The sequence below is a fragment of the Meles meles genome, chromosome 14, assembly GCF_922984935.1.
Source record: "Meles meles chromosome 14, mMelMel3.1 paternal haplotype, whole genome shotgun sequence".
NCBI classification, from domain to species: Eukaryota; Metazoa; Chordata; class Mammalia; order Carnivora; family Mustelidae; genus Meles; species Meles meles.
The window spans coordinates 25169563-25190469 of NC_060079.1; the positions used below are offsets into that span (position 1 = coordinate 25169563).

The 20907-nt window shown below is 36.9% G+C and overlaps 1 protein-coding gene across 2 annotated transcripts in view; it reads right to left on the minus strand.

Annotated features, from left to right (window-relative positions):
- Positions 1-20907, minus strand: part of FNDC3A (fibronectin type III domain containing 3A) — a 167631-nt gene that overhangs the window by 61859 nt on the left and 84865 nt on the right. The window contains exons 1-3 of one of the 2 annotated variants that reach the window (XM_045977989.1): positions 18424-18500; positions 14006-14082; positions 2309-2546 (exon numbers count right to left, since the gene is read on the minus strand). In XM_045977989.1, the coding sequence (XP_045833945.1) occupies positions 2309-2546; positions 14006-14082; positions 18424-18430 (322 nt within the window). In that variant the 5' untranslated portion in view covers positions 18431-18500. Of the gene's footprint in view, positions 1-2308; positions 2547-14005; positions 14083-18423; positions 18501-20907 lie in introns of those variants that run through there. The other variant, XM_045977988.1, reaches the window with a different exon arrangement.

Genomic DNA, 20907 nt, shown 5'->3' on the forward strand with positions numbered 1-20907 from the left:
AAAATAGAAGGATGAGACTGATTTGTAATATAAACTCTTGCTACTCAAGTTTTCACTGGACCATCTCAATGAGCCTCACCTGGGAATCTGTCAGAGATGCAAAACCCAAACCCCATCCAGACCTACAGAATCAATGTGTTACTTGGGCAACAGAAGTTTAAAAAATATATATATATGACATAATATATATTTATTACTTATAGGCTGTGCTGTAGAATTAAAAATCTGTTTTACAGTTATTCTATAAGTTTACTAAACATTAATGATAGGTACTGCTAAGAGCGAGTGATGGGTAAGACATTTAGTTGTCAGGAGATGCGTAGTCAAGTAAGGGAGAAAGGCATAAGAATAAAAAAAAAAATCAAATTGTGTTAAGTTCTGTGAAAGAAACAGGTTTCAGTGTGAGAGACTGATAAGGTAAGGTCACAGAGGATCTCTGTGAAAGCTGAAATCAAAAGGGAAAAAAAAGGAGCCTTGCACAGAAAAGGAAAAGAGAGAACATCATGTGCAGGGCACTGAGGCAAAAAGAATTCCGAGGTTTTGAAAAACTGAAGGGGGGTGGGGTGGGACAAGTGGGACAAAGCAGTCAGAGGCCACAGGGGATGGCCTTGTGAAGGCCAGTACATTGTAAGCAAGGTCAATTTTGGCCCTCATGGTCATTCAGCAATGTCTGGAGATTATTTTTAGTTGTCACAACTGGTTGAAGATAGGGGAAGGGGGGTAGGAGTTGTATGCTAGTGGCATCTGGTAGGGCATGGCTTCTCCTGAATATCCTACAATGCACAGTTTTGTACGGTGAAACACACACTTACCCATTCTCAAATATCAAGAGTGCAGATATGGAAAAATCCTGGTCTAGTAGAAGGTTCAGGATTTTATTCTAAATGTAATGAGAAGTTACTGAAATCTTTTAAATATGAGAATGGTTTGACTTATATTTTATTTATTTATTTTTTTTAAAAAAATATTTTATTTATTTGACAGAGAGAAATCACAACTAGGCAGAGAGGCAGGCAGAGAGAGAGGAGAAAGCAGGCCCCCTGCGGAGCAGAGAGCCCGACGTGGGGCTCGATCCCAGGACCCTGGGATCACGACCCGAGCCAAAGGCAGAGGCTTTAACCCACTGAGCCACCCAGGTGCCCCCTTGACTTATATTTTAAATGATTACTCAGGCTAAGCCTGGATGGCTGGGGGCAAGAATGACAGCAGAAAACCAACTAGAAGGCAGCCTGCTGCTGCAGTTATCCTGACAAGAGCTGAGAGTGGACAAGATTTGAGTAGCAGTGGAAAAAAGTAGATAAAATTTGGAAAATTCTGAAAATAAAACCGATACCAATCGATGTGGGGGTTAAAGAAGGAAGAATAAATTTGATCATGTGGTTTTCACTTGAGCAAACTGAGTAGACAGTTCTACCATGTATCAAGATGAAGATGACAGAGAAAAGCAGGCTACATAATTGAGATTTATGTTTTAGAAACAATGTAACTGATACGCATGAGGCATTTCAGTGGTTATTAAGAAGTCAGAAATAGGGGCGCCTGGGTGGCTCAGCGGGTTGAGGCCTCTGCCTTCGGCTCAGGTCATGATCCCAGGGTCCTGGGATCGAGCCCCGCATTGGGCTCTCTGCTTGGCTGGGAGCCTGCTTCCTCCTCTCTCTCTCTCTGCCTGCCTCTCTGCCTACTTGTAATCTCTATCTGTCAAATGAATAAATCTTTAAAAAAAAAAAAAAAAAAAAAGAAGTCAGAAATATAAGTCTGAAGCTCAGAGGTGAGGTTGTGGCTGGAGACACAGTATACAGATAGTATTTAAATACATAGGAAAGAATAAGAGAATTATTTGGTGTATGTGTGGTTGTCTCTTCTTCCCAGCAATTTATTAACTCCCTGGGGTCCATGGTTAGGTCTTGTTTCCTCCTCGCCTCTCTCCCCAGTCCTTTATAGAACCCAGCAACTTTGGTAAGTGGCATCACGACCTTAAATATTTAACAACAGTATGACTGTTCCTGGCTGAAAATTTTCCTCAGAGGCCAGTTGGCAAAAGAGGGAAGAAAAGTTGTTGTTTGAACATGTCCCCACTAAATATTGCTGTACAATGTAAGTTATTTCCTCTTTGATTTTGTTTACTTTTTTGCCTTGAGGGGTAATCATGAGGATGAAATACTTAACATAGTGCTTGGGTCAGAGAACATGATTGTGGTATTGTTACCATTTGGTCATTTCTTTTATATAATAGGAGGAAAGCATCTATTATATATCCAAGTAAAGAAGAACTAACTCCACAAGACAGGAATATTTTTAGATGTCTTACCTACATCTCCATATACTTGTGAAGATTGATACTGTGGCAAATACTGTGTTGCCATGTCTCCGGCTCCAGTCACTGGTGAGTACATATGGCGTGGCGGAGGGGGCATCATGGTAGGGACAGGAATGAAACCAGGCAGAGGAGGATGTGGGGAACGGTGTATGACTGTGTGACTACCCGGATGAAACTCTGGTGCCTGAGGAACCACAACAACTCTTCGAACACCATTGTCTTCAATAACCTACAAAATGAACATTAAACATTTCTTCTATAAGATGTAAGCAATCTTTTGATATAGGTTAGAGTAAGAATTTTTATACCATTAGAAGTTAAATTAAGAAATTTTACAGAATATGAATTATTAAATACACTAAGTACATATACATAAGTACTGAACAACATGAAGTAGTTTTTGTTACACAATGCAACGTAAATCTTAAATCAATGATGAGATTAGCTAAATAATAATAGAAACAATGAGCCACAATATTAGGTATTTACTTCTTTGTGTTATGTGCGTTTACTGATGCATTAAAAATGAAGGGAGATTCAAAGGTATTTTTGGTTTTAATACAATGGGGGGGTGCCTGGGTGGCTCAGTCAGTTAAGCAGCTGCCTTGGTCTCAGGTCATATTCTCAAGAGTCCTGGGATTGAGCCCTGCAATGTATCTGGCTCCCTGCTCAGTGGGGAGTCTGCTTCTCCCCTCTCTCTGCCCCTTACCCTGCGTCTGCACTCATGCTCTCGCTGTCTCTCAAATAAATAAATAAAATCTTTAAAAAACATACACACACACACAATAGGATAGGAACTAATCTGCTTCCCCATACTATGGATGGGGGTTGGGGGATATAAGCTATAGAAAGAACACAAACTGTGAAATAGAAATGGGGAAAAAACTGGATCCAGATTCCTAAGATCAACCATATATTGCATTTAGGAACAAAATTCTTGCAAACATTATCAGGACAATTTTAACAGCTAAAGATCTTTTCAAGGGAGACAAACACCTAATATATTAATTCCCAGCTAAGTACCAGTTTTAGAAATTACATATTTTTAAAAGGTTTTTATTTTAATTCCAGTTGGTTAACATACAGTGTAATATTATATTCTGGTGTAAAATAATAGTGATTCAATACTTCCATACAATATACAATGCTCACTACAACACATGTACTCCTAACCCCACTACTTGTTTAACCCATCCCCCTTACCCACCTCCACTATGGTAACCATCAGTGTGTTCTCCATAATTATCTGTTTCTTGGTTTGCCTCTCTGTTCCTTTTTTCTATTTGCTCATTTGTTTAATTCCACGTATGAGTGAAGGCATATGGCATTTGTCTTTCCCTGACTTATTTCAATCAGTATAATACTCCAGCTCCATCCACATCATTGCAAATGGCAAGATTTCATTCATTTTTATGGCTGAGTAATATTCCATTGTATACATATATAAAATCTTTTTGTCTTTCAGATCTAGGATTAGGGTTCAGTTTGGGACAGAATAATAGGGTTAGGAACCGTGTGAGGGTATGTGCTTAACCCTATCCCCTAACCCTAACCCTAAAATTACCCTCTGGAGAGGTCTCTGAACTGCAGGGTAACAGGCACATACCCTTACATGGTCCCTAAACCTAATCATTATTCTAGCCCTGAACTGAATCCTAGATATTATGTATTTTTAAATAGGGGTTACACTGCAGAAAAGGATTTTTTTTTAAAAAAGATTTTATTTTTATTTATTTGTCAGAGAGAGAGAGAGAGAGAGAGAGAGAGCGCGCGCGCGCATAGGCAGGCAGAGGCAGAGGGAGAAGCAGGCTCCCTGCCAAGCAAGGAGCCCAATGTGGGACTCGATCCCAGTACACTGGGATCATGACCTGAGCCAAAGGCAGCCGCTTAACTGACTGAGCCACCTAGGCGTCCCAAAAAAAGGAATTCTCAAAATGACAGATTTATTCCCTTTCAATCTCACTGGAGCTGCCAGGACATACACGAAAGCCCAATAGGATATAGGACTTTATCTCAAAATTAGGAATCCCTCTATTAAAATAGGGCCCTTAAACTTTTAGACTTAAAAGATTACTATCCAGGTATAATAAATGGCTAATAATACCTTTCTCTTAAGGAAAAAGAAAACTATTAAAATATAAAGTGCTAACTTAAAGGCAAATCCTGCTATTTTCAGGAAGAACAAGTTTTACTATTCTTAAGAAGAGCAAAATTTGGGGGTGCCCACCTGGCTCAGCTGGAAAAACATGCAACTCTTGATCTCGCAGTTGTGAGTTCAAGCCCCATATTGGGGATAGCGATTACATAAATAAATAAACTTAAAAAAAATGGAACAGCAAGTTTTGTATATAAACATATACATGCTTGGTAGGTATATTAGAAAACCCACTTATTTAAGAACAGATAAGCCTAAATTACAAATCAATGATTATTGCTTTAGAAAGATTACAGTTACTATTAAATACTCCATTAAACTATCCTTACCTGTTGGGAGTATGAGACAAACGGTCTGTACTAGAAGACCAAATGAATTCAGTTTTTTATATACTAGCTCTAGAGCTATAATGTATAATGCCTTGCTTCCAGCAAAATAAATGCCTCATATTCTGCCGTTCTTCCCATTTAATTCAGTTCTGAATTCAAGCCTCAGACAAGTACCAAGTAATTGGCAGAAATGAAAATCTAGAGCCCTAGCTGGAGAAAGTCTGGAAACTATAGATTTTCAGCCTTTAACCCACAGAGGGGACATTAGAAGGAGTCCGGAATGGATTTTTAGCAAGCCAAACTACAGTGTCTGACACAATATACTACTTTCACCTTTATCAACTCTCCAACTCACGAATCTTAAATGACTCCCATTTCTGATAAGATTATAGTTCACATTCTCTGACCTGGCCTTCAGTCTTGTTCCAACCTATCTTCTTAAATGTATTTTTTTCCTTTACCAAATCCTGAGCCCTTAACTCCAGCCAGGCTGGTATACTAAAGACCTGTCTTCATACAAACCTACACATTTCCATATCTTGGACTTCTGTTTATGACATCTTTCTTTTCACTTTGCCTCCCCTTAATATACAACTATGCAAATACCATCTATCCTTCCATATCTAGTTCTAACTTTACCTTCTCCATTCATTTAAAAAAAGACAAAAATACTGGTAATCCAGGTGAGAAAAAATGTTACTGATATCTTTGTGGGGCACACATACTAATAGAGGCAGTGAATACAAAAAGAAGAGTCAATTATTTAGCATGTTGCCAGCAGATAAGTATCCTGGGGAAAAAAAACAACAACAGGTGAGCGGTATCAGAAGCTTTGTGGGAGTGTGACAGGTTGCAGTGTAAAACAGAGTGACCAGGATAGGCCTTATTGGCAAAATGAAATTTGAGCAGACTTAAAGTAACTGAATGAATTAGCCATGTAAAAATCTGGAAGAGTGTTCTGGGCAGAGAAAACAGAACAAAGTCCTTAACAAATAAAAGTAGTTTTAGAAGGAAGCCAGTGTGGGGCGCCTGGGTGGCTCAGTGGGTTAAGGCCTCTGCCTTCGGCTCAGGTCATGGTCCCAGGGTCCTGGGATCGAGCCCCACATGGGGCTCTCTGCTTGGCAGGGAGCCTGCTTCCTCCTCTCTCTCTGCCTGCCTCTCTGCCTAGTTGTGATTTCTCTCTGTCAAAGAAATAAAAATTAAAAAAAAAAAAAAAAAGAAGGAAGCCAGTGTGCCTGGTTCAGCGTAAGGAAGAAGGGTAGGTAGAAGCAGATAAGGTCAAAAAGATAAAGGGAGCGGCCAGATCAGGAAGGACCATATGAGCTATTAGTAAGCATCTAAACTTCAGCATTTACATCAGTGAAAGGAGGAACCACCAAAGAGTTTTGGGCAGAAAAGTGATATGTCACTGGTACCCAGCCAGGGGTGATTTTGCCCCCTATCAGACATCTGGCAGTACCTAGGGACATTTTTGGTTGTCGCAACTGGGAGTGGGTATTACCAGCATCTAGTGGGTAGAGAGGTCAGGGAAGCTGCTAGCTACCTACAACACAAAGGACAATTTCTTACAACAAAAATTACTGGGCCTAAAATGTCTGTAGTGCTGAGGTTGAGAAATCCTGACATAACCTTATACTTAACAGGATTACTTTGGTTGCTGAGTTGAGAACAGATTATAGGACAAGGGAACAACAACAACAACAACAGGAAAACTAGAAAGCTATTGCAGTATCTAGGCAAGAAATGGTCGTGGCTTGGACCAGGGTGGTAAAAAAAGGTTCACATTCTCCATATATTTAAAGGTAGAACAAGATTAGCTGATGACGCCACTGGAGAAGTTAGAAAAAGAAGTTATGTAAGGATGGTGTTCTATCAACTGTGAAGGGGGAAGGCTATAAGGCAGAATAAGTTATTTCAGGGGGAAAGACCTGAAGTTTTAGGTTTTAGACATGTGAATTTAGTTAAGTCTATAAGACATCTAAGTGGAAACGCTGAGTAGGCAGTTAGATATACTATCCTTAAGTTCTGAAAAGATTGGAAAAGGACAACCAAGTAAAGTAGGAAGACTAAGAAGAGTATGGAGTCTGGAAGTTCAGTAAAGTGTATCAAGGAAGAAGGATCACCTTTGTCAAATACTGCTGAAAGGTCAAATAAGATGAAGATGAAGAACTGGCCACTGGATTTAGCAATGTGGAAGTTACTGTGACTTTGATGAGAACAGTTTTGGTGTAATCACAGGGGCAAACCCTAACTGAAGTGGGTTTAGAGAGGAAAGTAGGGAGCAGAATTAGAGAGCTAAAAGCCCAATTTGGGCAAGTATTCCTGCAGAGGGGAACATGGAAATAAGGTGGTGGCTGGTAGCAGTGGAGTAAAGAAACTAAAAAATGTGTTGTTTTTTTGTGAGAACAATGACAACATACTGATACAATGAGAACGACCCATCAGACAGTAAGAAATTGATGATGTAGAAGACAGAGAGAAAAATGCAGGCAAAAGGGAATGGGATCCAAGACTCCACTGGGGGAACCGGGTCTAGAGAGAAGCAGGAAAGTCTGTCTCCATTCTAGATGAAAAGGAAGAGTGGTGAGTTGATATGAGATGGCAAAGCATGTAACCCCAGATGCTAGTAGAGATTCCGGGGCTAAGGGTCTGTGGAAGGTTTCTTATGATTGCTTTCCATGAACCCTATCCTGGGCACCACAATCTTAATGACCTCTCCTTCCTATCATTTCTATTACATTTATTTTGTATCACTTGTTAGGTATTTATAACACTGTAGTATTTGTTAACTTTTAAAATGCATAGGTCTTACCCTACAACTTAACTCTAAGTTCCTAAAGGGACATGTATTAACTTTTTAATCCTCATAACAATATTACAAATAGGTAGCATTATTATCTCCATTTTCAGATGGGGAAACTGAGCATGCAGATGTTAAGTAACTTGCTAAGGCCACATAAGCAGTAAATGGAGGAGGTAATATTTGAACTCTTGCACTTTGGCTTTAATTCCATGTCTATCCACCGTTACCTGTTTCTCTAGTGTCTTTTTAAAAAAATTTAATTTTTTCAGTGTTCCAAGATTCATTGTTTAATGTACCACACCCAGTGCTCCATGCAGTATGTGCCCTCCTTAATGCCCACCACCAGGCTCACCTGGATATCCCCCCCACCCCAATCCCTTCCCAAACCCTCAGTTTGTTTTCTCAGAGTCCACAGTCTCTTATGGTTCATCTCCCCCTCTGATTTCCCCCAATTCATTTTTCCTTTCCTTCTCCCAATGTCCTCCATGTTATTCCTTATGTTCCACAAGTAAACGAAACTGTATGATAACTGACTTTCTCTGCTTGACTTATTTCACTCAGCATAAACCCCTCCAGATTTTAGTGTCTTTTTAAATGTCACAACATAAGCAAGATCTCACTGGTTAAAAAGAAACAGCTATATTATTTATGAAATTAAAACCACTTTTCTACTGAAAAAGAACATTAAAATATAAAGATAAGCCAGGAGAAGGAAGAATGGGAAGTTATTTTTTATTAGGTAGAAGCGTTTCAGTTTTGCAAAAAACAGAGTTCTGTAGATGAATGGTAGTGAAGGTAGTGCAACAGTGAATACATTTAATGACACTAAACTGTACATTTAAAGTTACAATGGTAAATTTTTTGTTATGTATATTTTATCACAATTAAAAAAAAGAAAGCTAGGAAACATAAAAAAGAAAAAAAGAGCCAGATCAGGACCAAGAAAGTGTGGAGAACTGTACCACTTCAAGTAACCTTCTAGAAGCCAGGAGTGAGGTTGGAGGCCTCAAAACTATCCCCTAAGTCCAGTTGCTGACAAATGGCTAACCATGCAGACAATGAATTTTTCACTAACAGGGTACACCAATGGTGATGATTAAAATAGAATCAGTAAATTGTGAAAAGAAAAGATAAAATTTAATCCAAATTAGTCTATGTTAAAAAATTAAAACAAAGATAAGACAGTAAAATAGAATTAAATAGGGCTATCAGCATCGATCCGACTACCTAACCACATATGCCACACAATTTCTAACTAGGCAAAGCCCTGTTTTTTCCTTTACTAAACACGGACATAATTAAAAGCGGCTACAGAAAGAGGAATTTGTGTTTATATTTTCTACTGTGTGTCTGTTCTCTACCACAATATACATTCCATGACAAATCTGTTCTGCTTCCTATTTTCTTCCCAACACCTGAAACAATAATTCCTAGCATAGGGCAGATGCTCAAAGAAAACTGCTGAATCAATGATACAACCAGTTATAAATGTATTCCAGTAGATCTACTAGAATGCCACATAATTTCCCCCCTTTTAACACCATATTATAAGAATTCTGTGATTTCCTCAATTCTTACAACCTTTGCTTCTGCCTAACTTTTAGCAACCTACTCCTATGGCCTTACCCTAATCCCAAAACTTCCCACTTTAAGCTACTAAATAATATAGGTATTTCTGGCCATTCATTCACAGGTATTTATTTTATATTTACAACTGTATATACACACACAATAATGCCCATGTCTTTTGGCAGCATTACTGCTGCCGAAATTTTGACAGAAAAGACTGAGATCAGACTGGTATGTAGAATCTCTGAAAAACATACTGACCTCATTGCTGTGTGCTGACATAAAGGCAAAGTGAAATACCAAGTCCAGCTCAAAGGAGTAATCTCAGACTTTTCCTGAAGTTGTTATAGCTCCCTTCCCCACATTATGAGATCTACAATCCCCTTCCTGTTAGGTACCCTCTCATCACCATAACAACCCACATTCCATAAAAAAACAGGGAGCCATTAAAGAGAGGCAGAAGGACAGAACTTTTGATGCTGCTTTTTAGGTGTCCCATTCAGGTAGTATCTAATCTTTTCTTGATAAGTCATTAATTTCATCACTAAAATATGAAGTGTTATTCTGTGCTGCAATGCTCTTAGAGACTGTAAGTTAGTATTATTTGCCAGTAAATTAAGTTCCTTCTACTCCTATCACCATTTGCTTTCTGTGTTTTACAGTTTTTTTCCCCCCATTTGGTATCTTAGTTCAGTTGGTACATATTTCTGCTTCTATTGAAGCAAGTCAATCTCTCACAAACCTCCCTTTCTTTTTAAACTACAAAAATACAACTCATTAAGGCTACGTCTAAAATTGTTTGTAATTTTGTAGTTAAAGGCTACAGGGATATTTATTATATGTTTACAGAGAGTATCTTTAGTTTATAAACATTTAATGTAATTTTTTTCCTACCCTTTCTACGTTTTCTACATACTCATGATTAGAAAAATATACAACTATATTTAAAGTACACAATTATATTTGTTCTTTACCACAAAAGTATTTTTTCCACTGGCTTGTTTGCAAAATTAGTATTCCTTTATGTTTAAGCATCTAATGAACAAGTTTTTCTTTCTGCATATCATTTAAACTAGCTTTAAGTCTATCATACTGGACAGTAACTTTCAGAGTTTCATGGTTAATAAAAAAATTGCTTCTTAAAAAATAGTGATTTCTAAAAATGATGATTCATTTTCTAATCCAACAATAAAAGCTATGTAACCAAAAAATTAAGTCTATTTTTTTAAAGATTATTATTTTTTAATTTGACAGAGAGAGAGGTATCCCAAGCAGGCAGAGAGGCAGGCAAAGAGAGAGAGGAGGAAGCAGGCTCCCCTGCTGAGCAGAGAGCCCAATTTGGGGCTCGATCCCAGGACCCTGGAATTGTGACCCAAGCCGAAGGCAGAGGCTTTAACCCACTGAGTCACCCAGGTGCCCCAAATTAAGTCTATTTTAAGAGCTATTTTTGTTCACTAGTGGTAAAGGGTGGGGGGAACTGTCCTTAGGAACTCTACCCTTTTGATGGCAAGGCATTTTACATCTTTATAAAGCAACCTTCTCTTCAAAACTTAAGGTCAACAGAATAAAATCATCCAGGTTCCCTCCCATTACTTTTGACAAGAACACTAAAATACAGAGCAATAAAGTATAAATATTGTAAAATAAACAATATTGCAGAACTCTGAATAAATTCACAAAGGAAGTATAATACAATACTAGCAATTTTAATATTAACAGAGGATTTGGATTTTACAAATCTTAAATAAGAAAAACAATTACTCCTTTAAAGTTACTGATACCCTGTCCTTGTCTAATATTACTCTTAAAATGAAATTAAGTATATGTACGAGTTAATGATGAGTTACTATCTGAAGTGGTTCTAAACTTAATAGGGACATGCCATTGGTATAAACATTACAAATTTGAAGGTTGATATATCCTAGGTAAATCATGATTTTTTTCATATTTTTCTCTTAAAAGTACTTTCATTAAATCTCGATCTGAATCTTAAATTAAGATCTATCTTTGGGATCTTTCACTTTTCTGCCCCACTATTCTCTTAGGTACATATTACTATTTCTTCAGTGATAGAGCTAAACAGTCCCAAAACTGGATTTTTATTTCTGCTGTATTCGCTTGCCTGACCTAACTTTTTAGGATGCATAAATTTGCTGAATCCTATCAGCACGGACTTACTACGTTATAATATGACAAAAATATTATGTGACCTCCACCTATGCCCCTTAGATCACTGCTTTTCACCAAAAGATACACATTCATATACATGGCAAGAGAGAGAGGTGAGGAGCCACAAGGGGAGATAAGTACATTAAAAAGTCTAAAGGAAGACCATGGATGATAGGTATTCATGGTTTTGTATTTGTGCTATGTATGTAGGGGTTGAACTCATGACCTTGAGCCAAGTCTCCTCTCTATTGAGAGAAATACCACCTGTACTTTATTATAGCCACCTGTATGTCTTAGCATTTGGCTCAACTCCCAGCTTCTAGATTTGCTAAGATAATTATGTTTCCTTGTATGTCAAGTTTTGGATAATGATTAAGTGCTTAGCTGTGCCCAGAACCTGATTCTTAAGTATTTTCTAAATTAGAAATTGTGTATGCTAGAAATGGTGGGTTATTTCCACAATGATGTCAAAATAGAATACCCACTTACATAGTGGGTAAATTATTTCAATGATGATTGAAATAATACATTTTTGTTTATTGATTACTCCTGTGTACCTGAAAATGATACATTTCCTACAGACAGTCTTAATCTTAAATTAAGGTAGGTAATAGTAGCCCGCTAGCCTCACATAATCCTTCCAGTAAGATTACTATTAAAATTCATTCACTTATTTGACAAATATTTATGAAATATCTACTGTATCTGGGTTACCATAGAATAAAAAAATTAAAAGGCAGAGCCTATCCTCAAGGAACTTAAAATCCCATAAAATTCCACAATTATAATATTAGATGGCATTTAATTTATAACCAAGAGATGGTGCAAATAACTTAATCTAGGTCCTCAAGGAAGGGTAGACTTCTAAAAGGCAGAAATGAGCAAATGAGTAACGCTCCCCAGATAACAGCATTAACAATACCACAGAGAAAGGAAAACATTAAGGGAGCATATAAATACAGGCATACTTTATTTTACTGTGCTTTGCTTTACTGAGCTTTGCAACTACTGCATTTTTTAAAAATTCAAAGTTTGTGGCAACCTTGTGTTGAGCAAGTCTACTGGTGCCATTTTTCAACAGCATTTGCTCATTTGGTGTTTCTGTGTCACATTTTGGTAATCCTCACAATACTTCACAATACTCCCTCCCTTATTCCCTCCCTCCTCTTTTTTTTTTTTTTTTTTTTTTTTTTTTTTTTTTAAAGCAGGCTCAATGTAGGGCTTGAACTCATGACCTTGAGAATGAATCCCAACTGAGCCAGCCAGGTGTCCCTCAAACATTTTCATTGTTATTATATTTGTTAAGGTGACCTGTGATATTATTACTGAATTGTTTTGGGTGCTATAAACCTCACCCATATAAGACGGTGGACTTAACTAGTGTTTGTGTTCTGACTGCTCCATCAAATGGTTATTCCCCCATCTGTTTCCATCTCCTCAGGTCTATTTCCCAAGACACAACAATACTGAAATTAAGCCATGTAGACTCCTACTTGACCTTCAAGACTTGGTTCAAATGTCACTTTTCCAAAGAGGCCATTTTGACTACCCTATTTTAAAATGTAACCAAGGTCTATTTTCTTTCCTTTTCCATCCCCACTGCTTACTACCTAATGTACGACATAATTTATCCATGTGTTATATGCTTACGGTTTTCTTCTCCCCACAAGAATGTTAACTACAGAGAGCCAGATTTTTTGCCTTTTATTTACAGATACATCACAATCATCTAGAAGACTGCCTGACATACATGAGCACTCAATACATATCTGTTGAACACTGCTGAGTACAGGAACTGTAAGAGTTCAAAATCTTCTCAGAAGAAAAAAATTATTAAAACTGTGAGAAATTCATTAAAAGGATATACATAGTGTGCCATGAGAACCCACAGGAGAGACACCTAGAAACATTCAAGGAAAGCTACTTCATGAAGGTCATGACTGAATGAAATGAGAAGGGTAGGAATCTGCCATAAAAATAAAAGTACTGCTAGGTGTGAGAAAAACTGGATACTCTTTAGTTGCACTGAAATAAATTGTCAGTAGCACCAAATACAGAACTTAGTGGAGAAAGGTCTGAGAAGGAGCAACCACGTAAAGTAGAAAGAATCAGGACAGTGTTATGTCAAGGAAATTTGGGGTAAACTGTATCAGTAATGTCAAATGTTTAGGGGGTCACAAAAAGGGTAAGGCTGGAAAAAAGGCCTTTGAGTTTGGACCATATCAGAGAGCAGATTTAGTAGGATAACACAGAACTGTCAGTATATGTCTAAATTTTCTTCTATGTACCACAACGTGCCACATAATTATTATGGGTGTTCATGAGATATTTTATGAATACAGATGGAATACTGCCTAGGGTTACTTCCAAGCACCTTTAAACCTTAAGATGTTACTTACATTATCACATATTCAGGGAAATAAAGCTCTAGAATTAATTTTCTGTAATTCAAAACTCAAAGCCAAGGCCAAATGATAATGCTGTCAATTTCATTTCTCCTCCTTTCCAAATACACTAAATGTACTAGAATGTGAAATAGATACCAAAAGATATATTGCACCAGGAAAGCTTCAGTACTGAAATGGTATTTTTAATCTAAATTAAACAGTAATATTTGTTCCCTACTATATAGATATATAAAGAAAAAAACCACAAACACATACCTGTGGGGCGTAGCCAGGAGGCACATAAATAGGAGGCACAGAACCATTTGGGGACATCATTGGAACCTGAGCAGGACCTGAATGGATCACAGAAATGATGTGTTAATCCAGGATTACTTAGCAAACTAACATTGAAAACAATTTGAATTCTACTTTGAATACTTCATCTAAACTACATGCTTGGGGCGCTTGGGTGGCTCAGGCATTAAGCGCCTGCCTTTGACTCAGGTTGGGATCCAGCCCCACGTCAGGCTCCCTGTTCGGTGGGAAGCTTGCTTCTCCCTCTCCCACACTCCCTGCTTCTGTTCCCTCTCTCTTGGTCTCTCTCTGTCAAATAAATAAAATCTTAAAAAAAAAAATTAAAAAAAGATAAACCGAATGCTCAAGTTAACAGTAACTATATTACTATGAAAAGAAATTCAGATGATTCAACTGTTATAAAACATAGAATGTATCTTGTAAAGTGCACTGATTATTTTTTACCTGCAGTTGTGTTTTTTTTTTTTAACCTGTCTGATCATCAAGAGAGTCACTTGGGGAGCTTTTTAAAACACAGATTTCCAGGCTCTCCTAGAGATTCTTTATTATACTTACAGAGGGGTCTTGAGTCACTATACTTAGTTACAAATATATCTGATGAATCTTATGATTATGCAAATTAAGAAACACTGACCTAGAGGAGAATCAACCTAAACTTTGCATATAAAAATCAAAGAAAGATACAAAAAAGCAACATTCTAAAAAGCAATAGGAAAAAAAAAGTCAAGATGGACGAGCAATAAGAGGAAGAAGAGTTAGAAATTTGGGACTTCTCTGTTAGTGTTCAAAACCTCTTGTGTAATATGTAAGTAATATTTGCGAGGACTTGAGAACAAAATTAGAAAAATACTATACATGCATATTTAGCCAAGGAACAATTTTTGTTTCTTAAACCAAAAAGTCCCCCCCGCAAAAGAGAAAGTTCAGCTTATCTTACTCTACATTTTCTTTCACTTTTACTGTTATCCTTTCCAGATAACTTTTATAAATATTATCTCATTTATCTTCTCTCAACATTTGTGGGATAAAATAGGCATTTTGGGAAGGTGTGTTTTACTTTTTCTAGTAACAAATCTTACTTGCTTTATGCAACTTTTTTTAAAAAAAGAAGAATCTCACCGTCAGATCCTTTTTACTTTGTAACTTTACTGCACTGTCCCCTCACCCATTAGTTTTTAGTAGCTTGAAATTAAACCTTCTCAAGGAGCCTGACTCATTTTTTAGGAATAAATGTACCCAAGAGTCTAATGAAGAATGTAATGGGGGAAGAGTTCTTTTTATATTGGAGTTTCAATCTGCAGAGTACATATAATGGATATCAGTTATAAAAGAAAAGAAAGAAGAAAAGCTAAATCATAGAGCAGAAAAGAAATAAATTTTACTGGTAATATTACACATACTTCAGGAAAACAGAATGAAGAGCATGGAGGTTAGAGCAAAACTAGAACACAGCCACTCTCTTTTCAGGAAAGGAGAGGAGTGACAAGCAAGCAACAAAGTAGTTGGTGGCTGGGGCAGGGGAAAGATGGTGAGACATAGGGAAGGAAAGAGAAAAGAGAATGTACGAAAAAGTGGGTGCACGAGGGTAAATGCTGAACAGTGGTGAGGGAAGAAGAAAAGGACAGAGGAGGAGAAAATACAGGTAAGAAAGGAGGGGAGGGGACAGAGGAGGAGAGGTAAGTGGAGAAAGGGAAGGGTGAAGAAGAGTGAGTGAGGAGGGCTGGAACAGAGGAAGAGAAGGGGGGAAGAGAGAGAAAAGTGGGAGGGAGAGAGGAATGAAAGAAGAGATAGAGAGGGGAAGAGAGAGAATAGGTTCAAGACTCAAATGGGCATAAGGAAGTAAGGAGCTTTTGTGTGACTGTCTGTGTAGGGGCAACTACCAAATTATGCTATATGTGACTATAAAATAGCTTTTCTTTTTAAAAGAAGATTTAATTTATTTATTTAGCAGAGTGTGAGCATGAACAGGAGGCAGGGAGATGGGCAGAGGAAGACACAGACTCCTCACTAAGCAGGAAGCCTGATGTGGGATTCAATCCCAGGACTCTGGGATCATGACCTGAGCTGAAGGCACAGCTTAACCGACTGAGGCACCCAGGTGCCCCTAAAAATAACTTTTCAACAAAATATTCTTCCCATCCCAAACAGCCCACCAAATACATGAAGATGTTTGGAATATTTTCTTAAAATAGCTAATTATATATAGTTAATACTAACTTACTATATATGCAAGGCCTTTTGTGTTCTTTTTTCTCCTCATAATCATTCTACCAGCAGGTAAGTATTATTATTATTACTCCCATTTTCTACATGTGGAAATTAAGGCAGAGAGGTTAAGCTTGCCCTAGTGGTAGAAAGAGGATTCAAAACCAGACAGTTTCATTTAAGGATACTATGCATTACTGGCAACTGATGTAATTTGAGGCTCCAAAGCTTCTAAGGAAAATTAAGGCCTTTGTTATCTTAAAAAGAGAGAGAGAGAGAGAGAGAAAGGGAGAACAAAATCTTCCTATATTTAAGCCAACATTAACCTATTAACTTACAAAATAAAACTTGTGAGGTGCTTTATACCTCTACGCAAGGAAGGGTTTATCCAAAACTTACTTTTAACTTCTCTATGCTGGACTCAAGAGAAAATGAGAACAGTTTTAAGAAAATCCTAGTTTATATCTATTAGCTATTTTACATAAACCTGCAGTAAACTAGCTTTATGAATCCTGAAACTGGCTTAGATATTATTCATAATATGTGAAATTTAGCTGGGAACCAGAAAGAGAATTCATCAAAATCGTATTTGTAATCTTAGTAAAGGAAATCAGTATTTTTGAGCTTCTATTAAATGTGCCACAGACTGTGCTTCCTTTCAAATGTTGTCAAATTTAATTCTTACAGCAAGTCATCAGAATAGGTTTTTGTTTTTCAGCCTCCAGAATAAAAAATAAGTTATTGCTGATTATATTTTAAAATTACAAAACTACACAGCTGCTTGGATTGCCCTTCTTTTACTAAAAATAGAAATACATAAATATACACAAATACTACATTATTACAATTTAAACAATACACTTTGAAAGCTGCTTTATAGTTTATATTTTAGTAGGACAAAATTCTACTCTATTCTTTAAATATATTTAAATGTGATACTGAAAACAGAACAGAACAAACCCAACCTAAAATAAACCAGCAGTAAATACATTACTAGTTGCAGTCCAGGAATAACTATTAACTCATTTCCCTAAGAAGTAATCATTTCACTCTAGCAAGTAAATGTTCTTATCCTGAGGCAGAAATGGTACATGGTTAATTTTTTTAGAGACAATTCATGGATACTGTATTTAATTTCTAAAATACTGGCATGAAATAACATCCAACACTGAACACATAAAACTCCCATTATATAAACATAGTAAATACAATTTAGAACTACAATATTTACAGCACCACTTTAGTTGCTATTTCTACCTACAGCAGCAAATCCCTAAAACCTTGCATGCTTAATGATGCAAATGTTCATCTACCCGCTTAGCTTCACCAATACTTTTATTGTTGGCATAAAATATGGAAAATACTAAAAGATTAACTACAAACCCTGTAAATGCAGTGAAGCGGGGGGGTAGGGGGTGAGGGGGTTATTCTGTCCTAGTAAAGAAGCCAAATCTGTTACAGATTGTACCATTAAATGCACATCTGGAACAAGAGTAGCTTTATCTGAACAACTGTAGATACACCCAGTAGCTACTTAACAATCTACATGATCTAAGCAAAATCTACCCCCAAACATAAAGCCATTAAAATCATTTTAAGGGCATTATTTCCTATTCTAAAACCTTGCAGAAGAGCAAACAATGCTTATTCACCAAATGTCTTAAGAAATTTGAGAAGCCCCTCATCTCCATTCCTTAAAAAGTGTCATCAATAACTTAATAAAGATGATATTTCATCTATTGTAAGTTAAATTCTTTATTTTTCATTAGCATACATTCACATTTAAGGAGGTTTTTTTTTTGACAAAACTACAAATTTGAGTTTAAATTCTTAAAATGCAACGGGCTGCTGACGTGCTACACATTCTCTTTATAAGCAAGCTTTCACAATGGCTTCCAAATAATCTGATGCCAATATTCAGATTTTAGTGGTAAAAAGAAAAACCTAGTAAAATAAAAGCGCTGGAAAGGAATACTCCATGGAATATAAAATCGGCCCATCTCCAAACAGAGTCTAATCTTTTTATAACTACATAGCCACAATTTAAAATATTTTTACTGCCACAGATTTGGCATCTATTGAAAAAACACACACGGCACGACTTTAGATTAATACAATGCTTTCTATGTTTTAAAATAGAAGAAGAATGTTCAAAAATAGTCAGCAAAACTTACCACTCATTTTGTTTTTACAGTAGCAGCAGAGAACAAAATCCAACAAGGAAACAGCGTAGTACACGTTAACAGCTTTAATTGGAGAACAGTTCCGCTGCCTTTTTTTTTTTTTTTTTTTTGCAAAGCAGCGAGAGGAAAAGATCCTTTGACCGAGTCACGTGATGCTTATCACGTGACTTGCAGTGACCGGCGGAACGGGAAAAAAGCAAACATTCCCGCTGTCAGCGTTTGGTGTATTGTAAATGATTAAATGGTTTCTACTGCTAATGCCTTGAATTTTGCGATCATTCAGACTTCCCCGTGAACTAAACCAAAGGCTTATCAAAATACATGTACAGAAATGCGTATCTGCTGTAAAACCATCCTTTTTGTTTTTACTTCCCTCCTACATGATAGGCATTATCTTCTAATTCAGTTTTTATTATCCAGTCTGCTACTTTCATTTATAAAATTTAAGTTATTTGTAACATTTATTAATTTAGAGGATTTGCTCTGAAATGTCCTTCTGTAACTTGATCCACACTCCCTGCTTAACCATTAAAGAATGTCCACAGCACAACCGTCTATAGAATACTGGCTTGATCAATGTGTTCCTCAAACCTGGGTTTTATGTCTTAGGCTGGCCCTTGCCTCTCAAATTAATAAAGGCTACCACTTTAAGGGCTGTTTTTACTTTATTTCTAATTTTGTTTTGTTGTTGTATGTTTATTTTAAGATTTAACATAGACATTAATACAGATACTTGATGGATGGCATTCTTGCTCATGTCCACAAAATCTTAAAAGACAGGCCACACTTCAGGATCAAGGCACTCTACCAAAGCTCCCCTGGAGACCAGGAAAGAGATTAAAGATGTTACAAGTGAGGGGAAGAAGACTGAGGTCTTTTCATTACTTTATGGTGCTATGTAAACTAAGGAAATTTATTAGTAGCTAATACAAATGTATAGGTAATGATAATGATTGTGATTTGTTTACAAGTTGCACAGTGGAAAGAAAATACATTTTGGTGTCAAAAGATTTGTTTTAATAAAAGCTTCAATATTTTTAGCGCAATTTACTGCTCTTCTTTGAGATTGTTTCCTTCTGTAGGAAGGTTAAAATAATCAACCTCGCAGCATTGTTGTGAGAATCAAATTACATATATTTAAAGTACTAAGTATACTGGTTGGCACGACTCAATAAATGATAGTTATTATTATAAATAAAAGCGTGATTGCTCTGTGTTTTCAAAAATAATAATTATATATTGCAGAGTATGTCCCAGGCACCATTGGGAGTGATTTTCACGTGTTAACTCAGTCTTCACAATAACTGAAGGAGGTATCAATGATAGGTAGGGAAACTGAAGCAGAATGCATGCAGTTAAGTAACTTGCCAAGGGCACACAAAGAGACAAAGCCAGGATTATCTAATGATAAGGCTATAGTTAAAAAATATGTGTGTATGTGTGTGTGTGTATGTGTGTGTAATGTTCAAAGCCCCACTCTCCCAAGAATGTGGAAAAGAACTAGCAAGAGATATAACCTAGAGCAACAGGTTTCAGTAAATACATGTCAGACACCTTAGAGGAGGTAAGACACTAAAGGACTATTCTCAAAAGTGGCAAAGGGTAATTGTTAATTTCAAAGTCCATATAGAAAGGCAAGGCTCCTGAAGAACAAGGCCTAAGAGTAAAGATTATCCTGATCTCAATAGAATCTGCTTATAAATGCTGAATTCAGCCTCTCAGCAAATCTAACCATCCCTCTGATCTTCAGCCCTTAAACAAAAAGCAATCCCTGGCATCCCACTTCCTCATTTTCCCTCATGTTGTCATGCAGATATGTTTCCATTTCTTGATTCTTTCTTTAGTTGATGATAGCTCTCTCAATTCTTTCCATTGAGCTCACTAGAACCTTTTCCCCTATTATAAAAAAATTCCTTCACATCCTCAACCTTTTCACAGAAGACTTATTGATATATTTCCTTTATATGAAATCTGGCTCCCCCCAGGAAAATTTTTCTAGCTGCCCCTGGGAGCAGAGGCTTCCCATTCTCTCCTGAGGCAGTTTCCAGACACCCCAAGGCTGCTTCCCATTACCACTGTTGTTCCTGTTTCATGCTCAAGTTTCTTTTTCCTTGAGGTCATGTCATATGAGTAGATCACCCTCTACCTCTTTTCACTGCTGTCATATGCAGTTCTCATTTACTACAAACTTTGGCACCATGTTCACAGTTTTTCCCATAAGCATAATGACTTCAATGTCCAAAAAACTTAGCATCAAACTTTCTGGAACTCTTCCATTCTGTTTTTAGTAACTCATATTCAAAGACACATCGTGGAACTTATCATTTAGAATTCCACTATCTCATCTTTGAAATCTTAGACTTTCAGTCAGTCTCTGGCCACCACATCTATCTTTCATTTCTCCATTTTCTCTTTCTTCAACATTTGTTCTTTCTCATAATGATTTTCCTTTCCTCTTGATCGAACACTGCCTTC